Here is a 19,992-nt window from a genome sequence, read left to right as displayed (position 1 = left end):
GCCCCTTTGTTCCCTCCAAAGTACTTCTTCTCAGCCCTCTTAGCCTTAGCAGGCTCTGATATGGCTTCATTAAAATAGGGACCCAGTCTAAAGAATATCCAGGAGTTTATGGGTAGGATCCTGATCCTCTTCTAAGGGGGACTGAAGAGTTTTTGCAACCCTTCTAAAGAGGTCCTTCTATTCCCTATAATTGTCTGATGGTGAGAGAGAGGGTAGTGCCACTACCTCATTTGGAGAGGAAGAAAATAGTGCTGCCAGCAGACTTCTATAAGGCACCCCTGGGGACTGAGGTTCCTCTCCGGGAAGTGAAGTTCTTTTAATGCAATGCCCAAGACCCTACTAGTCTGGGGCCCAAAAGTATGAATACCAGGAGCCCAGTATGGCCATTGGGTATGTATCATAAGGATACATAGGTGCTGGAATTAGGGGTGCTGGAGGTGCTGCTGCACCCCTTGGCTTGAAGTGGTTTCCATCATATACAGGATTTACAGTTTGGTTCAGTGGCTCTTAGCACCCCCCCTATAAAAATTGTACCAGCACCCCTGTAAGGATATGGAGGCGGGCCTATGGTAGGTACCATCGGCCCCTAAAAAACACATTCCTGCTAACTGCACTACTGGAGCCATCTGGGAGGCTCTGGAAGCCCTGTCTGGGCTGTTGTCTCATATCAGGACCGCTAGGGGAACAGTCAGTGCTGCCTCCTGTTCATCCAAGGAGTAGAAGTCATTTAACTATTGGTGGAGCGTACAGTACCGTCTGCCAGAGACAAGCACTGGTGAGTAGCACACCAATGGTGTCAGAGTCTCCATACTGCAGCTGGTACTTGGAACTGGCAAGTGATGTGCTGACTGGGTAGGGATGTCCCTTGACAGTACTGGGTCTGAGGACTGGGAATTTGGGATTGGTGTAAATCACCAGATCCTTGCGAAGGGCACACTGAGGCCTCGCTGGAGGAGAGCTGATGGGAGTCTAGGGTCGAGACCAGAGGGCATGGAATGTATTCTGGGGCCTGGGGTGTATAAGAGAAGCTTTAGGGAAAAAAAAATACTGCACATTTACCACAGCAATGAATAACTAGCAAAGCTGATTCCCCCAAACATATCAGGTCCTCAGATGTCGCTGTGCATTTGACTCTAGATGGCGCTATACCTTTTGACTGATTTCTGTTAAGTTTGCATAGCATCATACAAAGTCGTTGCCATCTGTGCATTAACCAATGCAGCGTGCACATTTAATTGTAGACGTCGACCACAACTGCAGTTTTGCTTTTGCTCTTATTACAATGGATCATTGGCTTTGTTTGAACCAATGCCTTACTGTTTTAATATTTAGTGAGAGTTGCATGTTTTGGTTTTTAAATCTGTATATGTACTTGTGTGGTGGAAGGAGAGGCATAAACTACTACAGACACAAAGAAGGGGGGCATGATCAAATAAGTTTAAGAACCAATGGTCTAGACATATCCTCTGGTTTGAGCATGGCAGTTTTCTTACAGTGCAGTACCATCAGTATAGAGCAGGGGCGGGCAAACTTTTTGTCCTGAGGCCGCATCGGGTTTCAGAAATTGTATGGCGGGCCCGTTAGGGGAGACTGTGCCTCCCCAAACAGCCAAGTGTGGCCCGGCCCCCACCCCCCCTCCCCTCCCTCCCCCGCTTCCCCCCCTCCGCCCCCCCCCCCCCCCCCCGGGACCCCTGCCCCATCCAACCCTCCTTCTCCCTGACTGCCCTGCAGGACCTCTGCACCCATTCAACCTCCCTGTTCCCCGCACTCTGACCGCCCCAACCCCTATCCACACCCTCGGCCCCTGCCACTCCCCGAACTCCCCTGCCCCCGCTTACCGCGCTGCCTGGAGCGCTGGTGGCTGGCAGCGCTACAGCCGCGCCACCCGGCTGGAGCCAGCCACGCCGTCGCCAGCCACGCCGTCACCACCATGCAGCACAGAGCACTGGGTCAGGCCAGGTTCTGCAGCTGCGCTGCCCGGCTGCCCAGAGCATTTGTGCCGGCAGCGCAGTGCGCTGAGGCTGCGGTGGAGGGGGGCCCAGCAGGGCAAGGGGTAGGGGCTAGCCTCCCGGCCCAGGAGCTCAGGGGCTGGGCAGGAGGGTCCTGCGGGCCGTAGTTTGCCCACGTCTAGTATAGAGGAGGAACAATCCCTTTTGTCTCTGGGTGGTGCAAGGATCAGTCTATGAAAGGTGCAGGACTGTTTTAGAGTACTGGGAACTACCAGTGCTAACAATGCTGGCCTCTTGTCCCTGTGAGCTCCAGATGAACCCACACCAGGGAGAAGAGTTTCATTTAATACTGAGGGGAGAGGAGAAGCAGACTTAAAAAAAAAAAAAAAAGCAGGACTTATGAGGCAATTTATCCCTGTTTTTATGGGGTTGTTTACCGTTACCCTCCTCATACCTTTGTTTAATTGAATCTTTGCACTTGTATGGGATTTTATTACACACACACTTGGCTAAAGTAAAGTTTGCGTAAAGAGCAGATGCTTAGCAGTTGTGGAAAGGCTTTGAAAGATGGCCAGCTGGGTTGGAAATACTGGGCTTGGAATGTGGCTTAATTGGAAACACTGGATCTGGAATGCGGCTGAGAAGATAAGAGGAAAATCTGAAGAAAAAGGCCCCAATTAGCAAGGATGGTTCTAAGCAATTTTAGCAGAGAAAAGGATTCAAGAAGTAGTGGCTATAGTCATGTAGGTTCAGTTTATTCAAGTATAAAAGAATGGTCTCTTAAGAGTGTTTGTTGCTAGTGCCTGTGTAGTAGGATTTTATGTTTGTATTTTGTATAATTTAGAATGAAGGATAAATAATAATAATGTAGCACGCATTAAATGTATTGGTGTATGATTTGACCATATCCTGACAGCCACCCTTTCTGAAAGCAGAAAGGAATGGCCTAATGGGCCATTAGTAAAGACACATCAGCCAAAATCTGTGTCTGAAGCGGATTTTAAAGGCAGTGACAGACCTTTAGGATCACCACTTTGTTGTAGGTTTAGCATTTTAAAATAAGTAAAAGAATGTAATGATTGTTTTCTCCTGCATTGCAATTTGATGTTTTGATTCAAATGCTATGTGTAAATCAATCCTGTTTTGTGTGTGAATGAGGAATGTGTGTGTTAGAAGATAAGCGTGAAGGACATCACTGGAACAGATGGTCTAGGGAGGAACCAAGGACAGATGTATGGGTGCCAGAAGATTTCAATAGGGGCGTGTTGCAATGTCAGAGGAGGACAGATTGACGACTCTAAAAACGAGACAGGCATCTATCAATGGGGACAATATAGTTGTGATCAGAACCAGCCTGGGATAACTCCCTGAGAGACTTAATGAAAGAACAAGATAAAGGATGAGAAGAACCATTTAAGAAAACAAGCACTCAAACGACAATTGATTACAGCATGATGGTGCAAAACTCATTGGTCCCAATGAAGGAAAATCACTATATAAAGAGGATGCCTTCCATGAAACTTTGTGTTCGTCCTGCCAAGACTTCCCCGGAGCATTGCGTCGTGAACGACAGAACCTGGTTCCTACCTACCCGTGATCAACCTAGCTGGCCACTAGATTGATCTGGACTTTGGACTGGTAACTATAACATTGACTGGAGGGAGGGAGGGAGGGTGTGTGCATATGCTAATTACTGTATTTCCAGTAAACGCAGTGTGTTGCCTTTTCCCCTGAAAAAGAACCTGTGTGCTTCTTATAAGCATAACATGAGCCTGTCCAGTTGGAGCCAGCCAACATGGTTTGAGCATCCTGGGGCTAGCCCTGAGGTAAATATCTGAGCAATAGGTATAACTGCATGTTACTGTATAGATGTGATAATTGCTTAGGCATTCAGGGCCCATTTGGAACAGCTATATAAATATTAAATCCAGAGGTCAAATTATAAAGGAATTTATGGTTAAATTGCTGTTGTGGTGGTATACTGTATTAATAAATAAACAACAACAACTCCTCTACCGCTTGCTGGAGGATTTAGATCTAGAGGGCACCAGTGTCAGAGAGGTGCTACACAGAGGCTCAAGTCAGTGAGATGGGGAGTGGGAGAGCCCAGGACCATATTGGGGCCCCATAACAGCTTCATTACGTGCTTATGGAGCCTAAACTCCAGCGACTGCCTGGTAGAAGGGAGAAAGGAATGGTGGATGTCACATTTTGAAGGAACATATGATTCCCCAAGGTAAGTACATACCAGCTCTCGTGGGAGTTGCTAACCAGGAAGACCTAGGAACAGGCAGACAAGACCTGAAGCCTGGAATCTGGGGCATACTGGGTACCCTGAACAATAAGGAACAAGGGGGGGGAGTGAACCCCTGAACTAGCTAACTAACAGCTAACTAGCTAAAGATAAAACTGTTTACACACTATTTACAAGTTCAAGTGGGAGCGCTAGAAAGGCTACTGACACAGAACATGGGTCTGTTCCAGACCATGAAGAGGAGAAAGGAACTGGAAAGGCAGTCGCTCTGAGAGACTCTTTATGCCCTTGGTTCAGAGTATGAGGAGGAGTAGGGTACAGGCACAGACCAATGAACACTGCTGTAGTAAGATGAGGCCCTGAAACATAAACCCTTGGTATCAGAGGCCTGAACTAAAGTAATGGTCAAGACTTTGTTAACATAAAGCAAAGTTAAGCTGTGAGCCAGAGGCAGGCCCTGCTCACAGAAGTTGGCAAGAAGGCAGCTGCTAATTGCACGTATACACATATCTAAAAGGTATCAAGTACTAATAGGATGAACATGTGCCAGGATAGCACCAGAACATTCTGGTACGAACACATTCCACAGAGATAATGAGGAACAGCCTGGCCCATCCTAAAGACAGGGTCAAATATAATTGATAAGAGTTGTTTGTTCAAATCAACATGTACCAGGAGAGAGGCAGCACCCCAACATGCAGAGGGGTTGTACCTCAATGCATCAGGAGTGACGTGTAACTTGTTTGTACCTGTGTATAAGAATGCATCCCTGAGTGGATGTCTTTGTCTAGCCTAGAGGGCAGTGGACAGTCCCCCCACTGACTGAGCCGGTCCATTGTCAGGGGGCACATATTCATAGTAAGTCCTGTAGAATCTGCAGGTAACTATTACTGTACTTCCTTTGACAATAAAACCTGGCTGGGTGCCTTTGTACCTTATCGGAGACTGTGGCCATTGGGGGTTCTCTCGGGGTCTGCTGTGTCAGCTATCTGCGCAGAGCCCAGGCAGCACACAGAGGGAACATATTCATGCAGCCAACTTATCAACATTGGATAGAGCAGAGCATCACGCTGGTGATGTCTGACAACAACTGCTATGGAAGTGTTTTCCAGTCTCAAGTGCATGTGCAACCACAGTGAATACCCATAGGGACCAGCATTTGAAGAAGAATGTAGAATTTCCTCGGTTTCTAAAGCTTAGCTTTCATTTAAGAAAAAACGAAAACTGTATAATTCTTTAAAAAGGAATTTCCCAAAAATATTACAGTTATACCCTATTAACCTCTACTCCAAATAGTTGTTTAAAAACTTGGTATTATAATAAATCTCTCACTAAGCAGCAATTCAATATATGTAACCAAAACATGAAAAAAACCCACTGAAGTTTAACTTCTCAAACCTGGGAGCCTACTGTTTGGCTTCTAAATCCACAATAAAAAGTATTTCAATTTTCAAAAGGTGCCGAGCACCCAAAGCTTATACTGACTCTTAAATAGCCAAGTCTGAAAATGCTGGCCTTGCTTTTTATATAGCATTTTACTTCTCTCACTCTCCCCCAGGTGCTGCATGAACAAATCAATTCTCACAACCTTCACCCCTATGAAGTTGGTACGTATAAGACATTTTACACCAACGGAAGGAAGCAAAGAGGTAAAATGATTTATTTGACTCCTTAGAGTGAGTGACTTGCAGAGCTGCAATTAGAACTCCGGTATTCCTGGTTTTCAGACTTGTTCTTAGACCACACTAGAAAAATGCTACCTCTTAATCGAGATCAGTCAAAAAAAATTGGATTTCAGTATTTAAGTATGCAAGAAAAAAAATCACCCTCTTACAAATCAGAAAATTTACAGATTATGTTCAATAAATGGCAACATATTTTACCATTACAAAAGTGGTTTCTATGTACTTTTTGACCTTATTTGTAAGGATGGTATATAGAATGTATTACACATGTGTACCTTAATATTTCCCTCCAGTATAGTTCATGTCATGTACAGATACTGACTGAATGCCATTTAACATATCTGAATTTTTACTTAAATGAGAAGATAACGTGCTCTTTTGGTGCACATTAGTTTTTTTTTTTTTTTTTTTTTTTAAATAGCAGTTCATTCTCTTTAGTAATTTGTGGTATGATAAAAATCATTTTCACATGAGCACAAAGCCAGATTGTCACTAAACTTTATAATAAATGGTACAGAAAAGTGACAAGAAGGTCAGAAGTGACACTGGATCCTTAAGAAACCACCTTACCATACAAGTCATCTTCAGCACTGGATTCAACTAAAGAGATCTGAGGCTGGGCTTTCACCTCCAGGTTTCTGCTCAGCCAGCTAGTCTGTTCCAGGGAGGAACCAGCAACATTCCCCACTGCTTCCAAGATTTTTTGGGTCACCTCCTGAAAAGTAATCAATGCAACACTATATCAGATGAAAGCTATTGGGATCTGGCCAGCCCAAGGATGCTTTTGTTTTATTTGGAAACTGGCACAGTGTTTTGTACCTGGTACCATATCTGTAAGTATATGGAGGTGAGTAATAACAAACAGAGCAGAGAAACATTTATCAGCACTCTGCAGGTAGTAAAGTGTCACTCATTTCATTTAGTAGTAGGCATGAACAATGAAAAAGAAAGGAAAGCTTTGGGTTAGAGTAGATTCACGTACAGGTCTTAATCATACCTTTCCATGGAAAGGTCATTATGTACATGTGTATGCATGCACACACATATCTGGGCTAAAACATTAATATAAAAGAAAATTAATCTATGATAGCAAAAAATACCTAACACTATAATTAATCTACTCTTGATGACTATCCTTATAATCACAACAGGAAGGGGGACTTTTTCCCTTTTGACAAACCTTCTCTTCAACTGTGGCATAAAAGCTAAGCACTGGAGAGAGAATAGCAGAGTCAAAGATTAAAAAAGGGAGAGACAACCAACCCATTTCAGTTTTTCACTTCCTGTGTAGGTTGGCACACACTGAGCACACACAAGATCAAGTCTGTTTAGAATGTCTTCATTCTTTCCACTTCCTCATTTGCTTTCTGGGCGTTTTAAATTTTAATGATTTACATTAGCAGTTTAGTAGAATCTAGGTCACAGAAGGCATGGGTCTTGTTGCAGACTCTGCTGTATTTTCAATTTGATTGGGAATCCTATTGCTACCATTACTCCCTCTGACAAGTTTCTTTTTTCTAACTTGAGCCAGGCTAGATGATGAGTTTATTCTTTATGGATCTTATCTACCACTGCTTCTGTGGCCATCAGGATAAGAGTGCACAACTGGAGCATCCAATAGGAATACAATAGTATTGTTGTTAACGAGATAATCAGGGTCCACACACCCCAATGGTGAACAGGAGATTTGAATCCCAAAATGTCTCTCTCAACATTTTCCCTCATATACTTTGACGGGCATCTTTTTTAGGTCACAAATTTGAAACATATTAGGGGATTCATTCTTACGATAATTGATAAATTCACAGGTTTCAACTCACTGCGTATTTCCCTGATTGTTCAGAGTATGGACTCTTACCTGGCTCTCCAGATTTCCAGTCTTTTACCTGACAAGTTACTATGTTTTAAGAAAGTTTTTGTCCCCTGAGGTTTCTTAAACTTTGTCTCCTTGGAGGGCCACAGAATTCAGCTGATCAAAATATTTTTCAGTTCTAGTGGAGTAATCATCCAGTCGGTTCAAATGAAGATTGCAAAGTATCCATTATACTGCATTAATAAGCAGTCATCTCTCAAAGACTTGTATGTTCTGAATTTGTTCTTCAGATTTCCAAAAAAATTGCATCAGTACCCTCTATTGTTCTCTAGGCTCTGAACTGTATGGTCTGAAAACCTGTCTGCTTTTTCCTTTCCCTTCAGCTACAGGGCTTCCATGTGGTATTAAATTAGATGGGGATGTTGGTTACTTTTAACTGAATGATTTAAAAGTGTCGTTTTATTTTTTGGGAATTCATCTGGCCATATTTCAGTCTTCCCATTTTAGGGTTGGGCCAAACCCTACTCCCAGCCTCATGTTTGAGCAGCAGAGCTATTCACTGCAGGATGGATACTCTGGTTCGGAAACTTCAGGTTTCCCTTCCAAGGCTGCCAGAAAAATCAGATCATTTCTTGATAATGCTGTAAGAAGCTAGGCATTCACTAGACAATTATCTTGCTGGCCAGTTTATGAAGCAAAACTGGAAGAAATCACTCTATCATATCTGCTGGGCAGCACAAGCACCACAATCACAGCTATCAGAAGGTTCACTTTTCAACATTTCATCTCAAATTCAGAGCCAAAGATGATTGTAACAAGTCTGTGGTGCTTCAGCTATCTTGGCAAAAGCAGAAACAGTAGGAGAAAAGAATCCGGCTCTAATCCTTATCTTGTTTCCATAATAGGTGAATGGATAAACAGTTGTTGAGATTGCCAAAGCCAACTAGGGGACATAGCTATACAGCTCCCATTGACTTCAATGGGAATAGTGCACCTAATTCTCCTACTTGGTTTTGAAAATTTCAATGATAATACAAATGAAGGGATGTGGTGACATCATATTTGTGTTATGAATTTAAATCTAAAGGATGACATCACAAGAGACACGCAATCTGAATACAGCTTTGGCCAATCAGCATCCTGAGCCATGTTAGAACTTTATCAAAAATATACAAGATAATTTGTTATCTGGAAGATTATATTTTATGCATTCTTACACACTTACTTACTGGCTTGCACCATGCCCAAACTTTCTCAGGCTAGGTCTACACTACCCGCCTGAATCGGCGGGTAGAAATCGACCTCTTGGGGATCGATTTATCGCGTCCCGTTGGGACGCGACAATCGATCCCCTAATCGACGCTCTTACTCCACCAGCGGAGGTGGGAGTAAGCGCCGTCGACAGGAAACCGTGGAGGTCGATTTTGCCACGGTCCTCACAGCGGGGTAAGTCGGCTGCGATACGTCGAATTCAGCTACACTATTCACGTAGCTGAATTTGCGTATCTTAAATCGACTCCCCCCTGTAGTGTAGATGTAGCAGTATGCGGATGTTCAGACATGGAGTTGGTTTGGACTAATCTTGGTTTAGAATGAAGAGTGCGGTGCCAGATTTGTGAACTAAAAGTGTATGTACACAATACCTGCAGGTCTTTTTGATCCTTTTTATTTTCCAGGTTAGGAGTTCTGGTCACAAAGTCATTCAGAGTACTGTAGGAAAAAGAATTCATTCCAAGTTAGTAATATGGACAGTTTTACTCAATCTATCAAATCAAACCAAACCACCTTGTTTTGTGCTATACCTCAGAAGCAGGAAATATCCAGGGGGAGCCAAGTTCAATTGCACAGATTCCTTCAGCACTCCTAACAATGACTGAAAGTTCTCCTGCAGGGCTGAGACAGGAAGTCTGCCAAAAACAACATGCAAGTCTGATGTCAAACAATACATCAGCCATAAGCACAGATAGTGCTGGCTCTAGGAGCTTCCCATCAACTTTAGTCTTCTAGTTCTCCCCAAGTCTAATGAACTACTATCCATAGTATTTGTGTCTAAGTACCATGATATCCTGTCAATGCACGATGACACTTATATTATCCTTTCATTCTATTAGTGTGTTGATGTATCGAAGTCAAAACAGTACACAGAATTGACTTGGGTTGTCCTGCAAACTAAAGCTAGGCTTGGAGCATATGGAATATGCCAGTGCTGTGAAAGAAGAGGGTCTCCATGAATGATATAATGAGGAGAAGGCTTTGCAGACTAAGATCCTAAGGTGTTCCATGCATACACCGCAATCTATGCTAAGAAGAGTTTTGATCACCCCCATGCTGTCTAACGTGATGAATGCAGAGTATAAATTGGAAACACAAGGAGCCCTCCCTAAGAAAGCCTGGAAGGGAGATTAAGGAGAAGTATCCAACTTTCATACACTTTTCCAGCAGCCGGGAACAGTGTTAGAGCTGGAGAAAGGTAATACAAAAATTTCATCATAATGTCCTGATAAGAGTTTGAGAAGGTTACAGCATGCTGTTGTGTTTGTACATGATGACATTGTGTCACGATGATACAAACACCAATACATCAGTGCAATCACAGAACACCACGCCACACAGTAATCTTATGTCTGTCGTTTGACAATGTAGTGGTTGTCCAGTTCTGCTTCATTAAGCACTGATAATGTAGAGGTTAAGGTTTTCTGTGCCAAGCAGCTATGAAGGTCAAAGTAAAGCTAAAGTAATAATGCTAGCTGTTAGTTGCTGAAATAGCATTTGTAGCTAAATGGAAATCACTTTATGTAACAACCTAGTTACCTTTGAATGAAAGCATAGCTGAATTTCAGCACTGGGATATCCACTAGAGAAGATTTCTGAAAATAAAACAAGGAATTACCTTCTTGCTTTACAACAAAGTGAAATTTAAGCTGTTAGAGGACTCAATGTTCCATATGAGACTTGCTTTTTTCCCCCCTGAGAGCAATCTGTCTCCCAGTCTGAGACTGATAGGCTGTGCCTTGTCTGTAGATATAGTAGGTAGTTCAGAGCTTTTGCTAAGGAAGTCTGGAATAAAACAAGATGCATCCTTTCTCTCCACCAGACACATTCTTCCAAAGCTCTAGAAACACTTATAAATGAACCTCTCTGCAGGATAACAAGGCTGGCTTAATTCAAAGCAAGCTTTGTTAAACAGCAGAATCACCACAGAAGCAACCTCACTAACTAGGATAATTGAAAGTCATTGTTATGCCAAACTGCTGTCATGAATCTGGGAAGTGAAGTTTTGTAAAAAGCTCTGAAAGCTACATTTCCTGGATAGCCAGACCAGATGGCAAAGGTCTCTAAAAGTTCCACTTACAATTTTAACAGTCTTATTTAATAAAAAGGAAGGCCCTCAAAAGTTTTACTAATGAAACTACTACTTAATGAGTTTTAAAACACTCACTAGGATTGGATTTTGTTTAAAGCATGTGTGACGTTGTGCAGTCTATATGGTTTTATAAAAACATGAAAATAAGTGAACATAACGTAACTGGGATATGCTTCATGCAAAAGGTCTCTTGTAAGGTATCATTACAAAGCTCATAATCTACTGAGTGTGATCATCCTATTTGTAGAAATCTACCACTCTTGTATCTAAAACTAGAAATATAAAACATAACGCTGAGGGCCTATTGTAATTATGTAAAGCGTGGGCCATTAAGGATGGTTTGGAATCTTGATGACTCCCATTGTCTGCAGATGGCTGTATTTACCTGTGAGTCTTTCTGTATGTGTGTGTGCTGGCAAGTGAGTAATGAAGTCTTGGTGACATGTGATCATGTCACCTGAACTGGAATCCATCTTTAACCTGGTGCTTTTCCAGTGAGGGGGGGTGGAAACCCAGAGGGACAAAGAGTTCCTGCCTTATGCAAAAGATATATAAAGTGGTGGAAGAGAACAAGGGGAGAGAGGAGCCATCATGGAGAATCCCCTAGCTATCACCTGAGCTGCAACAAGAGCTGTACCAGGGGAAAGAATTGTGCCCAGGCCTGGAAGGTGTCCAGTCTGAAAAAAAACTTACTGAAACATCTCTGAGGGTGAGAGTATCTGTATTTAGTTTGATTAGACATAGATTTGCGCATTTTATTTTATTTTGCTTGGTGACTTACTTTGTTCTGTCTGTTACTACTTGGAACCACTTAAATCCTACTGTTTGTATTTAATAAAATCACTTTTTATTTAGTAATTTACTCAGAGTATGTATTAATACCTGGGGGAGCAAACAGCTGTGCATATCTCTCTATCAGTGTTATAGAGGGCGAACAATTTATGAGTTTACCCTGCATAAGCTTTATGCCGGGTAAAACGGATCTATGTGGGTTTAGACCCCATTGAGAGTTGGGCATCTGAGTGCTAAAAACAAGCACACTACTGTGAGCTGTTTTCAGGTAAATTTGCAGCTTTGGGACAAGTGATTCAGACCCTGGGTCTGTGTCTGGAGCCAGACGGGAGTGTCTGGCTCAGCAAGACAGGGTGCTGGAGTCCTGAGCTGGCAGGGAAAACAGGAGTAGGGGTAGTCTTTGCACATCGGATGGCAGCTCCCAAGGGGGTTTCTGTGATCCAACTCGTCACAGCATGTTTTTTGTTTGATAGGCAGGATGACTGTACCAATGTTAAATATCTATTTCTGTTATGCTGAATTACAGACACATACACACAACTGTACCTTAAGACACACATATTTACTCTTTCTAGGCATTTATTTTATGCAAGTTACTCAATTTGAAGGGAAATATTGGTCCATCATAAAAACCTGAAAAATTTTGGTGTCTGTTTTGTAAATTCTGTTTCAAATGCTTGCTCCAATGTTTCAATGGCTTAAGAGTACTGGGACATAGTTTAGGCCTCAAATTAAAGAGGACCAAACCCAACATGAAGAGAAATATTGATGTTTGTTAAGATTTCAATGAAAAGTTAAATTTTATTCAGTGTTGGGAGCCTACACAGAGCAGCACTGTAGTACACGAGAACCAGAAAGTGAAGCTACTAACCAAAATACTTAGTTCTTATATTGATCTTTTCTAGCTCTTTTCTCTTTCTCGAAGTGCTTGGCACACGTTTGATAATCTTGAAGGGAAACTTAAAATTTCAATTATCCAAGCAGAGTGAAATGCAAGAAATACAATAGGATAAAAAGGAAAAGAATATGTTAGATACTTAGAGTTATTTCATTTTTGATAATCTGAACTGTGAATTTAAAATAGATGGAGCCAGATCCTTATGACTTGCCCTTCTGTATCCCAGAATGGAGTGGGGCCAAGGTGTTTTTTACATAGGAAAGGCCCTAGAGCAGCCTCAGGGCAGATAACAACCCCCAACCCCAGGCTGTTACAGCAGCTAGTGATCAGACAGACACAATGGGTCCCTGCCTGTGCCCCCTTTGCGGAGGGCAAGGGGGCTGCAACCACTATGCTCACCTGACGAAATCTGGAAATTCCTCTATGCTGGGAGAATGCACAAGAAGTCTGTTACACTGGCTTTACCTCAGCTTTGTACTGCCAAAGTAACACAAAACAACCAACGACTACTCTTGTAAAATGAAAATCAGAAACTGTATACACATTGAGTACATTTTTAACTAGGTACAGAATATGATGAGGAAACAAATTCTAATAATTACCAGTAACAAAAAAATAATAATGAAGGTTGAAAACCTCTTTCAGGTTAGCAGAGATTTTTTTCAGGGACACATTGGAAGAAGGAAGACAGTAAAGCTGAATATTATTTTAGCAGTTACCTCTTCGCCTTTGATTTGGGATGGTTTCTTGACAACTTCTTTTACCAGCTGTAATATAGTGTCAGTCTTCAGAGTGTTAAGTGCACACACTAAGTCCACAAGAATAAGCTGAGATGCACTAGCCACTGGAAGAATCTAAATGACACAAACATCATTAAGTTCAATGTACCAGGGAATGATGGAGGAAAACAGCATTTCACACTATTAACCATGTGCAAACTTACATATGAAACTCAAACAGGTGAAAAGGATCCCGGAGGGGATCAGAGTTTGGGTCTCATTCATTCTCTCTCTGCCCTGCCCTGCCCGGCTGGGAGCACAACGAAGCAATGCACTCAGACTAAGGCCTTGGCTACACTGGCAATTCACAGTGCTGCACTTGCTGCGCTCAGGGGTGTGAAAAAACACCCCCCCCGAGCGCAGCGCTGTAAAGCGCCAGTGTAATCAGCGCCTGCAGTGCTGCACGCTCGCTCGCAACGCTGCAAGCTATTCCCCTCGGAAAGGTGGAGTACTTGCAGCGCTGCGAGAGAGCTGCCGAGGCAGCACTGTGAATCCGCAAGTGTAGCCAAGGCCTTAGGCAGATTAGGAAGAGGGCTTGTACTTAGTAACCATGTTTGGCTCCAGAGGGAGCTACCTCTAACTTTCCTCCTCTGGAAAGGTTTCTGACCTGGAGTCTTGGACAGCACTGGAGGAAAACTGGAATTGTCTGGGCTCCAACAACTCAAAATGGCTTGGTATTAAAGTGCTTACTGATAATTGTTCTTTGCATCTATGCATGTAAGTGGAGCTTGGTATCCAAGAGCTTTTCCTTTGCAGTTGTTTCTAAAGCTGGTCAGAACATTTTCATCTGTTTAGTCAAAACATGCTGTTTCAAAAGCCAAAACATTTCATAGAGATTTATAGTTTCAATTACGTGTCTGCTGGAAAGGGTTTTGCGATTCCCGTGTGCTCTTTGTTCAAGTCTGACCAGAGAGGGAGAGAACGCACTGAAAAGTTGAGCTTTTCAATCTGAATACAGCTATTTTGACAATTCCATTTTGCAAAAGTGTTTTTGTTGCAGCGTGGAATGAAAACAAATTTTTAAACCTTGAAAGTAGTCACAAAAAAGAGAAAGGTCACTCTCTGGAAAGCTGTAGTTATTTAAATTTGGAATAAGGTTTTAAAATAGATTGTAATAATGTGCAGAATGAGAGTCTTGTTTTAGTTTGCATATAAATTAAAAAAATAGTATTTAATTAACTTTTCTATTTCCATTCCAACACCAAGTATTTGACCAATGTAAATAAGTTCTACTATTTTATAAAAAATAAAATTACTTTTTCCAGAAAAGTGGAAGCCAGTAAGATTATTTTTGTCATGGGAAATGTATTGCAAGAAAGATAAATTCTTTATCCTACGATAAATTCTTTATCCTACAATAAAAATGGTTTAAGGCATTTAATATTTAGTTGTTTAAGATATTGAAAAAAAACCCATATAACTCTGCAGATATAGAGTTAAATGTGTAAAAATTCATTGATTAATCTTCCTCAGGAGCAGGCTGGCTGGCGAGACAGACACCATGACTTCTTTTCCCCCCACAACGAAGAAGTCCTAAAGTCGTCACAGGTTGTGTTACAAAAGTCATGCCCCAGATAAATGGTCTCTTCATTCTCTAAGGAAAATATTTTCTTCTTTCAGTATTTTTCTTCAACATGCAAACACACTAAAACCTTTATTTTTCCTATTTTGATTATATTTGTTCCATTTACTTATAGTCTTCACATTTTAAATTTTAACCATTATATTGAATTCAAATTCTTATCTAATGGCTTGTCTTTGTCACTTGTACAACAAAAACAAAACAAAACTAAAAATCAAAAACAAAAACACGAGGATCTTCGCAGTAAACCTAGGAACAAAACCTCTGTCTTTTCTCGTGAAAAGAAACGATCATATGAATTAACATTTCTTTAACTTCACCTTTATTTTACTTTGATTCTTATGAGCTTTTTTGCTGTTCCATACTGCTGCTACTGCTGATATTAACTGGACTCCAAGTTGTGGCGTCAGTGGATTCAAGAAATCTAAAATTTTATTTTTTATCGTCTATAAAAAAAAGATGAACATTTTTGACAATGTTTAGCAATAACATATTCAAGACTGATCTTCATTGTTTATTTGGAGATTCTTTGGCTTTTTAATGTGATATTCAGAAGTTATACTATCATTAAAGAACAGTACTGTATGCTTTTGATTCAGGTTAATTTAGATGATTTCCCATGGGTTCATTCTCCTCCCTTATTAAAAGGTGTGATTATCTCAAATCCTGGAAAGCTAACAACAAAAATCTATTTTTCCATCATGCATATTCTCTGCCCAATCATTGTTCATACACAGTACTTCCTCATTATTATTAATCAATGTCTGTAAAAGGAGTGGGGGGAGGAGGAAACTAGTAGTATATATAGAATGACAAACATATACAATATTTTAGAAAGAGTAGAGAAATGGATGACAATTTACTAAAGGAGGACAAGAGGAGGAAATTAGTGACGAAGGCAATATAAGAATTAATGGAAAAGTGAGTTTTCAAGGAGGGAAGAAAGGATTTGAAGGACATGAGAAGAGTGGTAGGGCTAGCTTGGCCAAGGAGCGAAAGGCTATTACAAGAAGAAAGAGAATATACATTAGAAAACTAAGTACTATGTTTAGAGGACAACTGGAACACTAATTTTACATTTTCTCATTTGCTTCAATGGACTCTTTGTTGTCTCCTTCCTGTAAGGACCAAAAGGTTAAAGAGTATAAGAGCTCTTCAGTAAACCAGATTTTTGACTCAGATTCCCAATTCTTCTGACCTGAGTGGCTTATTGAAAGAAAAAATGATTCAATATTCTTCGTATAAATTTGTTATCAAGTTCAATAGTGAAGCAAAAATGAAGTAAAGAAAACAAAGGATTATACTGCAATCTAAATGAATGATCAACTACCACAATTGTCTAAAAATAAAACAAATCAATGAGTTAAGAAAAATATTAATTTAATATTAACTCTGTTGGGGTATGTAAGGGTTAAGTAAAGACCTGGGTAACCGCTATCATGGTAATAGGGAGTAAGGCACAGGCAAGCACTATTTCTTCGCTTGATAGATAAAATTGCTATCCTTTTCCCTTCCCTTCTGCTTGTTAAGGATAGATAAGTGTTGCAGCTGCATAAGGAATATGATTGTCTGAAGAATACCTTTTGTGTGGAAAAAGTGTTATCTCCCCACTCCCTTCCTCTCCCAGCTACATAAACGAGCTCAGGGTCATGGCCCCTTCCTCCCTCCCCTGTGAACTGCTGATTAAGGGAACTTCTGGCTACAATTACTGCACAAAAATGCATCTTCAAGGTAAAAATGTCTATATAATATGGTTAATGCTGTAAACAGTAAATAGGGGTGGGTATAATTATATTCAGTATATAGCTATTAATATTCATTATACGGGCGTTCATATTATTAAATAAGGGTTTTTGGCTGTTGTAGTAAATGTGGGTATTTACATATTAACTTAGATAAAAGTGTCATGTGATTAATTCGGGGCTTACTCGACAATTGGGTCAAGGAGAATAAGTACTGCAATAAGGAAATCAGTTTACGCAATCCACCTCTGGGTCCTCCTGCTCCTTCTTTCCATCTCTAACAAACTCGTCAGTTAGTTCATTGAATGAATACAGTAAACAAACAATCTGTACAAATCCGAAACAAACATCCAAGGAGGTAGCTGTCTGGTTATATCCTCTACTAAAAACAGAAATCCCCATTGCCCCCACAACTTTCACCCATGGCAATATACTCAAAGGAAAAAAAAAAAAAAACAACCCCACAAAACTGGTTTCAAGCAAGTTGCCCATGCTCCCCAGTGGGGTAGACAATCACATCAACGTCTAATGGAGGGCCTCAACAGGCCCACAAAAAATAAGTAATTGACAACAAAAACACAGCTTTTCACCCAAACTTCTCATTCACCCTCCAATATTTCTTAATAAAATGTAAATAATATCTATGACAAACTGTCACATCATTCTTCTGCCCACAAAAGATTTGGGAAGCTGGTAGTTACAGGCTGACCAGGTGAAAATTCAGAATGGTTTCACTGGGCAAAGTTCTCAGCTCATTCAAGAAAATAAAGACTAACTTCAATACAATCATTTAAAATTAAGATAAATGTATACAAACTCTATTTCTCATATGCACTACTTATCTTATCAGTATCAGCTATCCAAAAACAAGTGTAACAGAGTGTAATATTAAGGGGAAAATATGCAATGTGCTGTGTCACGTTTATGTCATCATTAGCTTCAAAACTCAAATGTTGGTTTATATGGCAAAAATCTCATTACACTTCATAACAAAAGCAGAATGAATTCTAAATACTTAAGTAAATGAAAGAGCACGCACAGCTCAAGTTCACTCCAGACAAGCCAGAAACTGTGTTCACTTGCATCTCTCAAACTCATTAGGACAGACGGCTTGTTTCTGAGTTGCAGTGTTTTTATTTTGTTTTTGAAAGAGAGTCGAGAAAACAAAAACAAGGAGAGGAAGAGGATTTAATAGAAGGGCGAAAAGGGGCAGAAAAAAAAAAATCACCAAAAGGCAAATTAATTTTATACAAAATAGGGCATCAATTTAGGTTTGGAAATCTGGCACTTTGTAACTGACTTGCTCAAAAGGTGACAACCCTTTTAGAATAGGGATTCTGCACCTTTGGCCAGGAACATTCTCTGCAGCCTATAAATTTCAGGAACTGTAAAACTACTTTGCTGTTTTGAGAACGGCAAAACTATATACAGTAACTTTACACAAAAGGTAATGGGGGGCAGGAGATAAAGAGTGGGTGGAAAGGATTCCTACTTTGGTTGCCTTAAAGTATACTGAAGAAGAGCCTTTGGTTGCTCCAAGAAAGTCAGTTGGTCTTTTTTGAGAGTCTTCCTTTTTTATAACACTCCAAAGAAGGGCCATTGTATTAACAATACGAGGCAATTCTTCCAAAATGGCATTCCTGGCATTTCTCAGGTTTGCGGGGTCAGATATAGGGGACACCTAGGAAAACAGAAATATCTATATTAAACAACATATTCTGTGGACAAAAACTCAAGTATATGCAGATTCATTATTCTTAACATTGTTACACAATCTTTAGTGCTGACATCTGCTTTCCACCCAAGAAGTCTTTTGTAATAATAAATTTTGCAAAACACTAGATCATTCAGCTGTTCTGTTTATGAACTTTATTATCACTTACAGAATGGGTAAAAGTATGTGTAACTTTGATTGCAGAGTTCATTTCTCTATTTGAGGCCATATCCTCTTCCAATATATGGTGCAAACTACATATCTCCATTTTCCACATAATTTGTGACAAAAAAAGAGCGTGAAATGCATTCTCATTTAGAATACATGCCACTAATATTCTCATGATTACTTATTCTATGGAAATATTCCAGTTAAACAAATGAAGTAAAGTAACTTGAGAATAGAGCCACAAAACTCATGAGTATTTGGGTGGGGAAGACCAAATTAAACTTGTTCTGGTTTTGCAATACAAGAAAACAAACAAACAAAAAAAAAATAATGCGAAAAAGGATGCATATAGAGTTGTCTGCAGTGTGGTTTTTAAGATGTACAAATTTTGTTCACTCATACTTTCATTTAACAATGTACTGAATATATTTATAAATGTAAAATTCATATTTTCCTAGAGAAGCTTTTAGAAGAAATGACCTTTTACTGTATAGCTTTTTTTGACAGCATGACACTCGCATTTCTTTCTTCACACATACAAATTACTTCAGAATAATTTAAGGAGAATACTGTACTTTCCCCATAAATGAGTCGCGTCCAATAATCCAAATATATTTATTGTCAGCACACACTGAGCTGGGGTGAGAGAATAGTTACCTTATCATCTGCGAGCAGAGGGTTCTCCTCTACACAAGCATGTTCCTCTTCCGCCATGGAAGGGGATTCTGCTATCCCTATAGTAACAGCCTCTCATTTCTGGGCCCATAATAATAGACATTAATGGTCCTGATTCAGCCAAGAACTTAAGTACTTTGCTGAATTGAGGCCAAACTGTCAAACGTATGGTTGGCATTTGGAGACATATCTACTGAAGTAATAAGCAGTTTGCTACCTTTTTGGCTTGATTAGGATGATCCAAAAGGCAAAAATGACCAATGGTTGTTAAGCCTTCCAAAAGTGTCAGAGGATAATCTGGTGTAATGTTCTCCCTTTTAGAAGTTACGCTTTGGAGAAGAACACAAAAGTTATTAATAGTACAACTGGGTATTTTCATTCTTTACATGACTACTATGGTCAAAAGAGCATTTGGTCCAATGTTCTAACTGCTGAGGTATCAGAAAGCAAAGTTTCTAAAATAACTAGTCAGACAAAAAGGTAATTTTAGAATACTTTAGACAATAGTATGAGGTTTGAGAAAATAAGCTCATCAGTACTTTGTCCTGAATAGTTAAATCAACATCAAAACTCTGCA

At 40.4% G+C, this 19,992-nt stretch overlaps 1 protein-coding gene and 1 long non-coding RNA gene across 3 annotated transcripts in view; one reads left to right on the top strand and one right to left on the bottom strand.

The window, feature by feature from the left end:
• The window catches only part of DOP1B (DOP1 leucine zipper like protein B), a 93,612-nt gene that overhangs the window by 20,779 nt on the left and 52,841 nt on the right, over window positions 1-19,992 (bottom strand). For both annotated transcript variants that reach the window (XM_034752580.1, XM_034752588.1), the window contains exons 20-27: window positions 19,633-19,744; window positions 18,351-18,539; window positions 15,437-15,562; window positions 13,475-13,609; window positions 10,513-10,568; window positions 9,504-9,608; window positions 9,345-9,411; window positions 6,459-6,603 (exon numbers count right to left, since the gene is read on the bottom strand). In XM_034752580.1, the coding sequence (XP_034608471.1) occupies window positions 6,459-6,603; window positions 9,345-9,411; window positions 9,504-9,608; window positions 10,513-10,568; window positions 13,475-13,609; window positions 15,437-15,562; window positions 18,351-18,539; window positions 19,633-19,744 (935 nt within the window). The remainder of the gene's footprint in view (window positions 1-6,458; window positions 6,604-9,344; window positions 9,412-9,503; window positions 9,609-10,512; window positions 10,569-13,474; window positions 13,610-15,436; window positions 15,563-18,350; window positions 18,540-19,632; window positions 19,745-19,992) is intronic.
• LOC117867505 lies at window positions 3,044-15,442 on the top strand. The gene is made up of 3 exons (XR_004643422.1): window positions 3,044-3,587; window positions 5,762-5,852; window positions 15,008-15,442. It is a non-coding gene; the product is annotated as an uncharacterized LOC117867505 (long non-coding RNA).

This window comes from Trachemys scripta, chromosome 1, assembly GCF_013100865.1.
Source record: "Trachemys scripta elegans isolate TJP31775 chromosome 1, CAS_Tse_1.0, whole genome shotgun sequence".
NCBI classification, from domain to species: domain Eukaryota; kingdom Metazoa; phylum Chordata; order Testudines; family Emydidae; genus Trachemys; species Trachemys scripta.
Note: the sequence above shows the minus strand (reverse complement) of the source record. Positions and strands in the feature narration are given on the sequence as shown.